The sequence below is a fragment of the Mytilus californianus genome, unplaced genomic scaffold (assembly GCF_021869535.1).
Source record: "Mytilus californianus isolate M0D057914Y unplaced genomic scaffold, xbMytCali1.0.p SCAF_1, whole genome shotgun sequence".
Taxonomy (NCBI): Eukaryota; Metazoa; Mollusca; class Bivalvia; order Mytilida; family Mytilidae; genus Mytilus; species Mytilus californianus.
The window spans coordinates 120,463,638-120,477,610 of record NW_026262581.1 but is presented as its reverse complement, the minus strand read 5'-3'; the positions used below and the strand labels follow the sequence as shown (position 1 = coordinate 120,477,610).

The following is a 13,973-nucleotide window of genomic DNA, read 5'->3' as shown; positions in this document are numbered from 1 at the left end:
TCACTTCAATAACCAAGATGTCTGCGCCCATTATACTCCATTAAAAATGTTCGCCCGAAATGACGAGTGAGATTGAGAGCTTTTTATTAGACATATATGGTAATTAATACATATACAGAGATAATGTTATTTGTAATTTATGCGTACCGATTTTAAATTAAATTTCTATATCTAGATATCTGGACTTATTCATCAACCCTTTACCTTGCTGTTTACTACCACCAATGATGTGTACTACAGTACAGAAATCCTTGCTATATGTATATATCACACATCGAACTTACTAACTACAAATGTAGAATCGTTCTCTACACTTAATTTATTCAGAGAACAGTTGCCACTTACTGTTCTATACCAAAAATAACAATTAGAGGACACTCTTTAAAACTATTTAAGAAACAGTGTAAGACGACACATAGATTAAATACTTTTTCAATTAGAGTAGTGACAATGACTTTGAATTATTTTAAGTATGCGTTAAATGGCGAAAATTGGAACCTGTATACATTTATGTGTTCGTGTTAATTGTTATGTTGCGCACACCTATATAAGTTTTCTATAATATAGAAAACTTATATAAGTTATACTAATAAAAAATAAAAACTTATTAAGTTCATGCATTTAGTACATTGTAGCTATGCAGTTTTGTAGTGAACTTTTAGTATGTTAAAGTATTTATGAATCTGAACATTTCCTTACCATCGTTACAATGGTGTTTCAACAGTGAAGTAATCTTGATAAATAAATTATGTAAATAAAAGCACATGGCAATTACTCTGAATATAAGAGAATCAGGGATGAGCTAATCCTTCCATTATCTGATTATACCAAGTGTCCATGAAAAATGGCTTAAAAATTAAAGAAAAAGGAAATTAACTCCCTCCTTTTTCATCCATTCATTCACTTATACCGACTATATATATGCTGTAAACTGTAAATATATTCTTTTAAAAAAGAGAGCCAAAAGATACCAAAGGGACATTCAAACTCACAAGTCGAAAATAAACTCACAACGCCATGGCTTGAAAAGAAACGGACAAACAACAGTACACAAAACACAACATATATATATATATATATATAGAAGATTGAGCAACAAGAACCCCACCAAAAACGGGTGCTCCCAAAGGGTAAGCAGATCCTGCTCCACATGTAGCACCTGTCGTGTTTCTCATGTAAGTACAAACTCAGTGATAAGTCCAATTCAGTAGGTCACATTCAGGGAACAGGGGACAGGATTGTAGTTACGACAATATAAACAAATCCTCATTAATATACATGTAACATTTTCTACTATAAGTATAATAAAATAATTGAAATACGCTAAATTTGTTTTCTTGTCGCTAAATTAGTCTTCTTGCTGCTAAATTATTCTTCTTGTTGCTTCTTGTTGCTAATTAGTGAGACCCTATATTTGACACTATTTTAATTTGTAAATATTTTTTTTATATTTGTTCAACGCAAAGGCAGCAGTTAGGAATCATTAATAAAACAGGATCAGTATTTTTCCTGAAAACTTATATAGTTAAGCTTTGAGATTATGAATAAAAAAGTAATTTATTTTCTTTGTAAAAAGTTTAATGTTCTCAAGTGGGAACAAGGCTTTTTAAAGAGGTGATGGGGCCTTGGTTGTCGATTGGTCTAAGTAGATTATCTATTATATCACTAGCCTGTGAACATTGAGGTTGTGGTGCTTTAATCTAGAATCCTTAGTGCAGAAAGGTCACATTTGATGTCATTGTAATGGCTTAAAATTTTTTTAATTCGAAATTTATGTGTGTATTTTTCGTTTAAAATATATACAAGCAAGAGCTTTACCAATAAAGATATTTTTCACACACTAACATCTTTGTTTCTGTAGCAAAATATCTTTTTGGGTAAAGCTGTTGCTCATTGAGTCAATACTAAATAATAATGACTATGTAGCTGTTGCTCATTGAGTCAATACTAAATAATAATGACTATGTCTCAAAATTTTGGCAGTTTTTGTGGTTTTGCACTAAATATAAGAAGTTTTAAGCCTTAACGATCCCCTTGTACGAAAATATGCAATTTTATTTTGATGTAATATATTCAGAATTTAGAAAAACAAATATTGATTGTTCCAGTTATGGGTTCTTTAATGGCCTGAAATTCAAATATGATGACATTAATTGGTTTACACAGTATTACATCTTATATGCATGAAGGGTTTTGAATTAGTGATAGCTAGCATAGTTTTTATGCATTTTATTTTAATATCAGATGAATATAGTCATCTTCATAGCTGCTGGGATATAGTTATGCACAAGGATGTCTATTTGTTTTATGTCTGTTGTGTGAAATTTTGCAAAAGCATATGCCTTTTTTGTTTCAAATAGATGCTTGCATTGGTAACTTTATTAAATACATGTACCAACATCTTGATACTAAGTGACAAAATAATGGAATTAAATTAGAGTTGTTAACTTAACTTCCATCTTTTGAGATTTTAAAGTTCTCTTGACAGGTATTTTTTCAAATATCCGGTCTGAACATGATATATCTGTTCAATATAACGAAACAGTTCTGATCAGTGCAAATGTTATCTGCAGAACATTCATGATAAAATGTATATTTTATGAGTGAATAATTAAATTCATCTATATACTTTATAACTTAAATTTTTTTATCATGTTTATAGATATTATAATTATTTTCTTTATATGCTAACTGTACTTGAAAAATAATTTTTCTCATTTCAGTGATATGATTTCAAGAATAAGGTGTAAAGGACATAAATAAAATGGCTACAAAATTACCTCCCCTTCCAAGTATATCTGAAATTGTAAGAATGTACAAACTTAAAGCAAGAAAACAACTGTCACAGAATTTCTTACTAGACATGAATTTAACCAGAAAGACTGTCAAAGCAGCTGGAAATATTAGTGATGGATATGTCTGTGAAATTGGACCTGGACCAGGGGGAATAAGTCGATCTATCCTTGAAAAAGATGTCAGAGGGTTGGCAGTCATTGAAAAAGATAAAAGATTTATTCCAAGTTTACAGGTACATTTGTAATGTTTACATTATGGTATACTGTACATATTATAATAATTTGCTTTTTTTTTCATGAATGAAAATGAGGGGGAAAAACCTGACACCTTTTTTTCTGTGATCATGCTCATAAGTATTAAGATTTTCAAAGCTTTTTTCTTTTTCCAGAAAATTTAATAGTTTTTACTAAGGACACATTTTTATTTGTTTTTCAGAAATGGTGAAAAAAGACTATAAGATATGAACTAAAACTTAATTCCTCCTACAGTTTTCCGGCTAGGTTTTTAATTTTGTTGAATATTTTTACAGATAGTGACATATGTGTATAGGTGAAGATTATGATTTTATTGAATTTTTAAAAAATTACAGATACTTGAACTTAATACTATTTTTCTTAAAATTTGCATTGAATTGCAATACAATGTATTTGTTCAGTCATCTCCTATTACAGTTTTCTAGCTAAAAAGTGTTTATTAGGGCCCTGTTAAGAGTCAGCTGTACCCAAAAGTACATTATGTAATCACCATTTAATTGTCTTAAAAGTGAATCTTGTCTTGTGTTTGATATGTTAAAAAAATAAAATTGACCTGGCAGGGTTAGGGGAAACCAACAATCTTTTTTGCATGGTCCTACCAACGTACAGTCTCTTAGTCCTGTTAGTTTTGTACAACAATCTTTATTGCATGGTCCTACCAATGTACAGTCCCTTAGTCATGTTAGTTTTGTACAACAATCTTTATGGCATGGTCCTACCAAAGTACAGTCCCTTAGTCATGTTAGTTTTGTACAACAATCTTTATTGCATGGTCCTACCAATGTACAGTCCCTTAGTCATGTTAGTTTTGTACAACAATCTTTATTGCATGGTCCTACCAATGTACAGTCCCTTAGTCATGTTAGCTTTGTAAAATTTGGACACAAATTGTGGTAAAAAATTAGTTTTTGCTAAAAAAATGTTTTTAGCTTAAATGTTAAAGAAAACTTATGTTCAAGTGTTTACATGCTTAATATTCAAAATTGTTTTCAAATGTCGATAACTATTTTTGTGGAATTTGGACAAAAATTATGGTAATAAATGTAGTTTTGTTAAAATTCACAAGTTTTGAGAAACACATTTTTGTGCTAGGATTTCAATGAAAATTGTTATTTAGGTATAATAGGCTATTCAAAGTTGATACCAGGTGTAAAAAACATTACTGGGATAAAAACTTAATTTTGTTAGAAAATAAAAAAATTTGAGAAACACTTTTTTGTGCTAGCATTTCAACAAAAATTTATATATTGGTAAAACATGCTACACATGTATTCAAAATTGTTTCCAGATGTCAAAAAATTATTTTTTTGTGAAAAAAAGGTGGGTTACAATTTCTAAGAAAATTGATATAAAGGTTTGATATGCATTCAACATTGTATCCCGATGAGAATATTTTGGTAAAAACCTTCATTTTGTAAAAAAATTGAAAAACATTTATATTTTGCTAGGTTTTTAATGGAAATCAGTAAGTTGGTAAAATTTGCTATACCAAATGAATTTCATGTCGAAAACTATTGGTTGCCCACCATTTATGAAATGGCCACCAAAATACATGTACAAAGTGCTTGGATTTTCAAAACTTTAAATTTATATATAGAGAACAGTTTCTGATATAAAATCCTGGTGTCAAGATTTATGAAAATTGATACCTCATGAACATAAATTACTTTTTTTGCATCATTATTATCTATTTGTTCGTGTGTCATAAATTTACAAGTGGGGCCCTTGCTATCTGTCAGTTTTTGTCTCGCTTGAAGGAGTAAAAAAGGGAGACATAGGTATGCTGTTTCCAGCGGCATCAGCATCATCATCAACAATGTATTAGACGTGTTAGAAAAGAGATTTAAATACTGTGCTGATGTTAAATATCAATACCGAAACAAGATTTAAGTGTGAACTTTCTCAAAATACAATTGCATTGAAAAATATCCAGGCATGGTATAGTTTACCTTTGTGTTGTGTTTGATACAATGTAGAGAACAGTTAACGTCGACTCAAAATTTTAAGACATGCACAGGCATTTCATAGATATTAATATAGGTATTTGTATTTGATTGATTTAAGAGTGCAAAACAAAACTTTAAAAAATATATAAAAAATGGTAAACTGGAACGATGGATTTTACGGCCACAAGCATTAATATACATTGAGTGATATGAGTTGAATGTTTTAATAGTCAAAAAATTCGGTTTGTCTCTCCACAAGTCCAGCACACAATTAAACAATTTGATTAAAATCAGATCTTGGATGTCTCCACAAAGTTCAGATAACCCTAAATGTTTTTAAACGTCTGATGGTGTGTTCGACAAAATTCACCACTCTGAAATTCTTCTATCTAGTTTTTATACGACCGCAATTTTTGCGGTCGTATATTGGTATGACGTTGGTGTCGTCGTCGTCCGAAGACACATTGGTTTTCGCACTCTAACTTTAGTTTAAGTGAATGGATCTCTTTGAAATTTTACCATAAGGTTAAATACCACAAAAGGAAGGTTGGGATTGATTTTGGGGGTTATGGTACCAACAGTTAAGGAATTAGGGGCCAAAAATGAGCATTTTCTAGTTTCCAGACAATAACTGTGGAACGGTGTATGGATCTCTCTGAAATTATACTACAAGTTTCCATACCACAAAGGGATGGTTAGGATTTGCTTTGGGGGGGTTATGGCTCAAACCGTTTAGGAATTAGGGGCAAAAAAGGGGGAAAAACAAGGTTGTCCTGGTTAATGGACAAATACTTTAGTACAAAACATAATTTAAAGCAGTGTAAGGGAGATAAATCAAATACATCATTGAAATTACCTCCCTTACACTGCTTTTAAATTATGTATAAAGTAATGGTTAATGAACAAATAAGATAATTTAAAACAGTGTAAGGGAGGTAGTCCAAATACAACGTTTTGGTTACTTCCCTTACAGTGCTTTTAAATTATGTTTAAAGAAATGCATATTTATAAAGGAAGTCCAGTAAAAATATCTGCAAATGTTGCATCTTTTTTTTTACAAAAAAATCCATATGAAAGATTTGACACTATATTTTAAATTCTATTATAAAATAGATTAAGTTAGCACTATGGTAAATTTAAATGGGTAATTATGGTTGCAAACTCCATTGGAAATTTGAATTGAGATTATGACCATATCTTGAGGGAAAGAATTTTTTTGGGGAAAAAGGGGGTGGGGGTAAAAAGAAATTGTGGGGGGTCAATTTTTTCTCATTTCAGATTTCAGAAATTAAAAAGAATTATTCTTCAAATATTATTTTTTTTTCAAATTTCAAATATTGAAAAATTTCAAGAAGTAATCTTTAATTGCACAGTATGGCACATTAGATTTGTAAAATCTTTGACCACATTTATTAATTTGTTATGCTGAATCTAACCGTGAATTTAGATTTTCAATTTTGGGTCCAGTTTTCAAATTGGTCTACATTAAGGTCCAAAGGGTCCAAAATTAAACTTTGTTTGATTTTAACAAAAATTGAATATATGGGGTTCTTTGATATGCTGAATCTAAACATGTATTTAGATTTTCGATTTTTGGTCCAGTTTTCAAGTTGGTCTTAATTGGGGTCCAAAATTAAACTTTGTTTGATTTCAACAAAAATTGAATATATGGGGTTCTTTGATATGCTGAATCTAACCATGTATTTAGATTTTTTATTTGTGGACCCTGCTATCAAATTGGTTCATATTGAGGTCAAAAGGGTCCAAAATTAAACTTCGTTTGATTTCATCAAAAATTGAATTATTGGGGTTCTTTGATATGCCAAATCTAACCGTGGAATTTAATTTTTTTTTATTTTGGGTCCTGTTTTTAAATTGGTCTACATTAAAGTCCAAAGGGTCCAAAATTAAACTTAGTTTGATTTTAACAAAAATTGAATTCTTGGGGTTCTTTGATATGCTGAATCTATACATGCGTTTAGATTTTTGATTATGGGCCCAGTTTTCAAGTTGGTCCAAGTTGGGGTCCAAAATTAAACTTTGTTTGATTTCAACAAAAATTGAATATTTGGGGTTCTTTGATATGCTGAATCTAAACATGTATTTAGATTTTAGATTTTTGGCCCAGTTTTCAAGTTGGTCCAAATTGGGGTCCAAAATTAAACTTTGTTTGATTCCAACAAAAATTGAATATATGGGGTTCTTTGATATGCTGAATCTAACCATGTATTTAGATTTTTTATTTGTGGGCCCCGCTATCAAATTGGTTCATATTGAGGTCAAAAGGGTCCAAAATTAAACTTTGTTTGATTTCATCAAAAATTAATTTATGGGGTTCTTTGATATGCCAAATCTAACCGTGTTTTTAGATTTTTAATTTTGGGTCTCGTTTTTTAAATTGGTCTACATTAAGGTCCAAAGGGTCCAAAATTAAACTTAGTTTGATTTTAACAAAAATTGAATTCTTGGGGTTATTTGATATGCTGAATCTAAACATGTGTTTAGATTTTTGATTATGGGCCCAGTTTTCAAGTTGGTCCAAACTGGGGTCCAAAATTAAACTTTTTTTGATTTCAACAAAAATTGAATATATGGGGTTCTTTGATATGCTGAATCTAACCATGTATTTAGATTTTTTATTTGTGGGCCCCGCTATCAAATTGGTTCATATTGAGGTCCAAAGGGTCCAAAATTAGACTTTGTTTGATTTCATCAATAATTGAATTATTGGGGTTCTTTGATATTCCAAATCTAACCGTGTATTTAGATTTTTAATTTTGGGTCCTGTTTTTTAAATTGGTCTACATTAAGGTCCAAAGGTTCCAAAATTAAACTTAGTTTGATTTTAACAAAAATTGAATTCTTGGGGTTCTTTGATATGCTGAATCTAAACATGTGTTTAGATTTTTGATTATGGGCCCAGTTTTCAAGTTTGTCCAAGTTGGGGTCCAAAATTAAACTTTGTTTGATTTCAACAAAAATTGAATATATGGGGTTCTTTGATATGCTGAATCTAACCATGTATTTTGATTTTGGACATTGGACCATAATAGGTAAATTAAAAAATTCAAGTTCTTAGACCACATTCTTTCTGTGTCAGAAACCTATGCTGTGTCAAATATTTAATCACAATCCAAATTCAGAGCTGTATCAAGCTTGAATGTTGTGTCCATACTTGCCCCAACTGCTCAGGGTTCGACCTCTGCGGTCGTATCAAGCTGCGCCCAGCGAAGCATTTTATTTACATTTTCTTTATTTCCCCTCGTGGTGTTTTTCTTAGTTAGTATTTCATAAATGGCCTAACAATTGTTTGACTTTATATCTTTGGCGCTGGACTTAACATCTCCAGCACTGGACTTTATATCCACAGCGCTGGACTTTGCATCTCCAGCGCTATACTTTATATCTACAGCACTAGACTTTTTATATATCTACAGCGCTAGACTTTTTACATGTCTACAGCACTAGACTATATAAATATTCACAGCGATAGACTTTATATCTCCAGCGCTTGACTTTATATCTCCAGCGCTTGACTTTATATCTACAGTGCTTGACTTTAGATCTACATTGCTAGATTTAGATCTCCAGCACTGGACTTTACATCTCCAGCGCTTAACTTTAAAAAGCACAACTCTTTATCTGTATGAACCCAACAGGGCTCCGTAGATATAGGTGTATACTATAGTGTGAAGATATAACTAAGTCGAACGGCAATAACCTCACGTGAGTAAGGTTCTGTGAAAGTTTCACAAAATTCTATTGAGCTGTTCATGGATCAGATACAAAGATACAAAAATAGACAGATGGACGAACAAAAGAAAGACCGGAAAGATGGATCCCTCCACCTTTATACCTTCCTATTTAAAAAGCATGAAGAATATGAAAATTCGGCAAAACAAAATGAATGAAATAAAAAACAAATTGCATTGCAAATAATTACGCAGGCCTTGCAACATGTGAAAAAGAATTTTCCGTTTTTAGAATATCCTCCTGACACAAAAATAATAAAATTAACTTCTACTTATGAAAGCTTCACTCCGCTTTCAACAATATTTCTGATAAATCATAGTGATCTGTTTTGTTGGCGGAGACATAATACAAAAAAAAAAACACCAACTACCGACCATTATCACCGAAACTTCAATTTACCTCTTAGCTTGAATAGTTTTAATCTTTATTTAAAACTCAATTTGATAACATCTTCTGTCCAAAAAAATAAGTGACGAAAGTTGATAGAAAGAACATGTCAGGGAAAATGTGATGTATAATAATTAATTCACACAATTCCTCGAAGGGGAAAAATCTAACAATTCGGATATTTGAACCATATTTTGCAGTAATAGTACTTCAATAATTCCGCTCTCAGATTTATTATACACATCTACATAGACAGAAGACGAAGTTTCTTGAATTAAAAGCATACAATAAAACATGGTTATTTTGAATGAACAGTTATGATGAAAGTCGTCATCAGGACGAGGAGAGAAACATTGTTTGCAACTATAGGTCATTGTATGATATAAAAATAAAGGATATGGGGTATCAATCCATGACACAAAATTAGTACATGCACATAAAATAAACACAAAAAGCAAAGGAACAGCGCTTTTATTGCTGTTCTTCATCTCAAATCACAGTGAGGCCTTCAACATGGAGCAAAAAAAAAAAACTCTCAGCCCACTGCAAGTTTAAGACGGCCCTTAACAAGGAGCAAAACACATACTGCATAACAACTATAAAAGGTCCCTACATGAAAAGAGAATAGAGAATGGAAAACGGGGAATGTGTCAAAGAGTCAACAACTGGACTAAGGAGAAAAAACAGCCAAAAACCACAAATTTATCTTCAACGTAGTAAGAAAATCCCGCACCAGGAGGCGAGCTTCAGCCAGCCCTAAACAATAATGTATACTTGTTCAACGAAATGGACGCCACATTAAAGTCGGAACCAAAATTTAAAAAAAAACAACACAAGGCTTACAAAGGCTAGAGGTTCTTGACTTGGGCCTGGTGCAAAATGCGGCTTTTTTGCAGTGTTTTTTTTTTATTCATTTATTTTGGACATTTTGCAGATTTCCTTGTAGTCATTGAACAAAATAGTAAGAAAAGGGGGAAACACTGATCTTAAACTGAATCGATCACTACGATGAAACAATGCAATTTTATGATAATAATATTAATATATATGATACTGTTTTTTTACATGGTCCAGTTCGGTGTATTGTTGAATAAACTGTCAATATTTTATTGTTTACAAATCATCTCAGCAGTTTCAAAAACATCCATACAGGTAACTATAATGAATGATTATATGGTCTTTTTGAGATGGTCCCCACTATAAACTGTAGTAGTATTGGTATTCATGATTTTAACAACAGTGCCAGACTTTTCTAACACGTCTATTAGTTTGTGATTAGGTCAGTTTACTGGGAACCACTAGTGGTAGGTCAATTATATTTGGTATGCAGTTGTATTAGCATTGGCACATCTCATTTCCATTGAGATTATTTGGCCCCACCCCCTCAGTCATGGTCTATTGACTTTGAAACTTTTGCTCAGTTTACATGTATTAGTTTGTGATTAAGTCAGTTTATGGGGAACCACTAGTGGTAGGTCAAAGATATTTGGTATGCAGTTGTATAAGAATTGGCATATATCATTTCCATGGAGATTATTTGCCCCTGACCCCACAGTCATAGTCTATTGACTTTGAAACTTTTGCTCAGTTTACATGTATTAGTTTGTGATTAAGTCAGTTTATTGTGGAACCACTAGTGGTAGGTCAATGATATTTGGTATGCAGTTGCATTGCCACATCTCATTTCCATGAAGATTGTTTGGCCCTGTACCGTCAGTGCATTGACTGAATATTTTTCATAACTTACATGTTGAAACATTGCTATTTTAAGTTCCACATTTTCATTTTACTATCAGAATAACAAAAAGGCGAGACATATCTCTCTGTAATTTTTCAACAGTTTCCTTTAGATATATATATCATGAAGCAAGTATTTCATGTTTCTGTTAGTCTTAAAGATATAGGAGACATGCAGGGCAAACATCTAAATGCTGTGCAATCATTCAAGTTGTGAATCCAAAACTCAAAAGGGTTTCTAACTCTTAGCTTGTCCTAAAAATACATGTCATATTTTCATATTGTAAGTAACTCAGGCATTTAAATAAATTCTTTTACACACGTTTTGTTTTGCAGATGTTAGGAGATGCAGGTGGAGGGAAAATGAAGATATATCATGGTGATATTTTACAATATGACATGGATGATGTATTTCCGTCAGAAATCAAGAATAAATGGGAGGATGAACCTCCAAATCTTCATTTGATAGGAAATCTACCATTTAATGTTTCCACGCCCCTTATAATCAGACTGTTACATGCTATATCAGAACGCAGAGGTCCATGGAAACATGGCAGAGTCAACCTAACTTTGACCTTTCAAGAGGAGGTGGGTTACAGAATGTCAGTGCCACCTGGTGATAAAGAACGTTGTCGATTATCTGTGATGTGTCAGCATTTATGTCATGTAGATACAAAGTTTATAATTCCTGGTAAGTTGCTTTTAGGTAAAGAGAATATTTTAAGAGTCATTCTGATATCTGACATGCTCCCTGTGTGTGACATAGTGGTGCTCTGTAAATATATGAAATGATGAAAAATGGCAAATTTCTGCCTTAAATAATGTATGGTTGCAACATATCATGCCTGTTAATTTAAAGATTATAAGTTTAAGGTCAAACTGAGGGCATATATCAAAACACTTTTAGCATGATACAGCCCATACATTTATTTTACTTTTAATGTATTCAGTGCATAAACAAGTTGAACACATTAATTTCTAACTTAACTTTCAATGTCAAACACCAAGGTAAGACAGGTAAGCAACTTGCCAATACAGGGTTTCAGTTAAAACAAAATTGAAGTTTTAATTACCTCAGGTCTATCAGTGATATTTATTCATCCTTCAATGAACTTAGAACAAATAAGGTCAGTCTTCATCAGACTTTAGGTATGTAATAACCAAAGGAGAATATGATCCCTATTACTGTTCAGATTGGACAACTTATAGATCATTTTATCTTCTTTCAGAACTATTTTGGGTGATCCCTTCACCATCAGAATAGACGGCAGTTAGTACTAAATATAGAAATTTACAAGGTATAAAAGTTGTTGTTTTTTGTCCACTATTAATGTTAAATTTTGATGGCATTTCTATTCCTTATAAATAAGTTTTGTTTTTCAAATGTATGTTACATTTTGTACATTGTAATAAGAATGAACTGGTTTCTATTACAGGTAGTGCCTTTGTGCCAGCACCTAAAGTCAATGTTGCAGTAGTTACCTTTAATCCCTTAAAGAAACCATTGATTAGCCAACCATTTAAATTGGTAGAAAAAGTTGCCAGACATACTTTTCATTATAAACAGAAAAGGGTCAGAAAAGGAATAGAGTAAGTACTGTAAAACTTAAACATTTTTATGGGAACTTACAGTTAAACCTGTATTTACAGAGCTTTTAATACAAAAGCCAACATTTATTGAGCAACTTTCGTGGAATTTTAATCAGTTTCCAAAAAGGTTTATATGCATTTATTGGAATAAAATATTTTCGATTAAAATCCAATTTGCAAATTTTCAAACAATATTATTAGGAGCAGTTTCCCTCTTAAACCAACCTGTTCTTTTTTCTGCACAGGATTAAAAAAAAACAACATTAATGTAAAGTTAGAGACTAAAATGGATGATGCAAGTGGCAAAATTTTAGTTAAGCTGTGTTTAGGAAACTTGATAAATTTTTGTCTTAGAGTATTTTCTTCATTTTAAGGTCCTTACAGTTGCCAAAGCACCATGCTTGATTTAAAAATCTCACAGGAATGTTTGTCAATATTATACATAGAATGTTGTTCAGTCTCCTTAAAGCCTCTAGTTTATATTATGTAAGAAAATTTAAATAATAATTTATTAATACGAATAATAAGTTCCATATGATTGACTAAATGATTAAACTGCATAAATATCACATAAAAAGATTGATTTGATGAAATAAGATAAGTATTAATTAATAAATTAATAAGTAAACAAATTGTATTTGTTAAGTACCTGACAAATTACAAGGCAGGAGTACTGACATTTTCTCACACAAACATGTATAAATCTTACTTTCATTTGACTTAAACTTGTGATTTACATTTTAACTTTCTTAGCAAATCCATGAAAAAAAACATTGTAAATGTTCTAATTAACTCATAAATTTCTATGTTTCAGAACTTTGTTTCCACCAGATATGCCTGAACTAACTGCAAAAATGTTTGAGTTATCTGAAGTTAATCCCAACTTAAAACCAATAAGTCTGACAAATGAAGAAGTTGGACGATTATGTCATGTTTATAACTATATTTGTGATCAACATCCATATATATTGTCATATGATTACAGAAGTCCACAAATGAAAGAATTTGTGAGAAAAGCAAGACAGTTAGAAATGGACAAGATAGAACAACAGATTATATTAGGTCCTTCAGAAAAGACAGAATCTATTATTGCACATGAAAACAATACATAAAATAGTTCAGTTATCTTAACTTTTTATTTCTTGTTGTTTGTGGATTTAAATTTTATATGGTCCATAGAAAATCGTTTATACAAAGGTTTTACTTTTAAGTTAAAAATGCATTTGGTTATTGTCTCGCCTGCGACGAAAGTCGCAGAAAGTGAGACATAGGTATTACTATCCGGCGGCGACGGCGGCGTAAACTATTTGTATAAAGCTTTATATTTCAGAAGGTAGAAGACCTGGATGCTTCATACTTTGTATGCAGATACCTTATGTTACGAACTTTCCGTCTGTCATATGTCCAATGTCCTTGACCTTATTTTCATGGTTCAGCGACTGCTTGAAAAAAAAGTTTAGTTTTTTTGTTATGTAAATTTCTCTCTTATTATGAGTAATAGGATAACTAT

At 31.5% G+C, this 13,973-nt stretch overlaps 1 protein-coding gene across 3 annotated transcripts; it reads left to right on the top strand.

Annotated features, from left to right (window-relative positions):
- Positions 1–25: 25 nt before the first annotated feature.
- On the top strand, positions 26–13,594 carry LOC127732607 (dimethyladenosine transferase 1, mitochondrial-like). 3 transcript variants are annotated; one of them, XM_052241664.1, is made up of 5 exons: positions 26–99; positions 2,724–3,028; positions 11,210–11,564; positions 12,310–12,463; positions 13,278–13,594. In XM_052241664.1, the coding sequence occupies exons 2-5, from the start codon at positions 2,765–2,767 to the stop codon at positions 13,573–13,575; spliced, it is 1,071 nt and encodes a 356-aa protein (XP_052097624.1). In that variant the 5' UTR covers positions 26–99; positions 2,724–2,764; the 3' UTR covers positions 13,576–13,594. The 3 variants fall into 3 exon arrangements, with proteins under 3 accessions (XP_052097624.1, XP_052097646.1, XP_052097635.1); XM_052241686.1 differs by lacking the exon at positions 26–99 and adding an exon at positions 207–260; XM_052241675.1 differs by lacking the exon at positions 26–99 and adding an exon at positions 1,485–1,552.
- Positions 13,595–13,973: the final 379 nt, after the last annotated feature.

Excerpts from the sequence above, each read along its gene's own strand:
- LOC127732607 (XM_052241664.1), top strand. The coding sequence starts at position 2,765 with ATGGCTACAAAATTACCTCCCCTTCCAAGTATATCTGAAATTGTAAGA. Across the intron at positions 3,029-11,209 it reads GATTTATTCCAAGTTTACAG|ATGTTAGGAGATGCAGGTGG; the intron begins GTACATTTGTAA and ends TTTGTTTTGCAG. Across the intron at positions 12,464-13,277 it reads AGGGTCAGAAAAGGAATAGA|AACTTTGTTTCCACCAGATA; the intron begins GTAAGTACTGTA and ends TCTATGTTTCAG.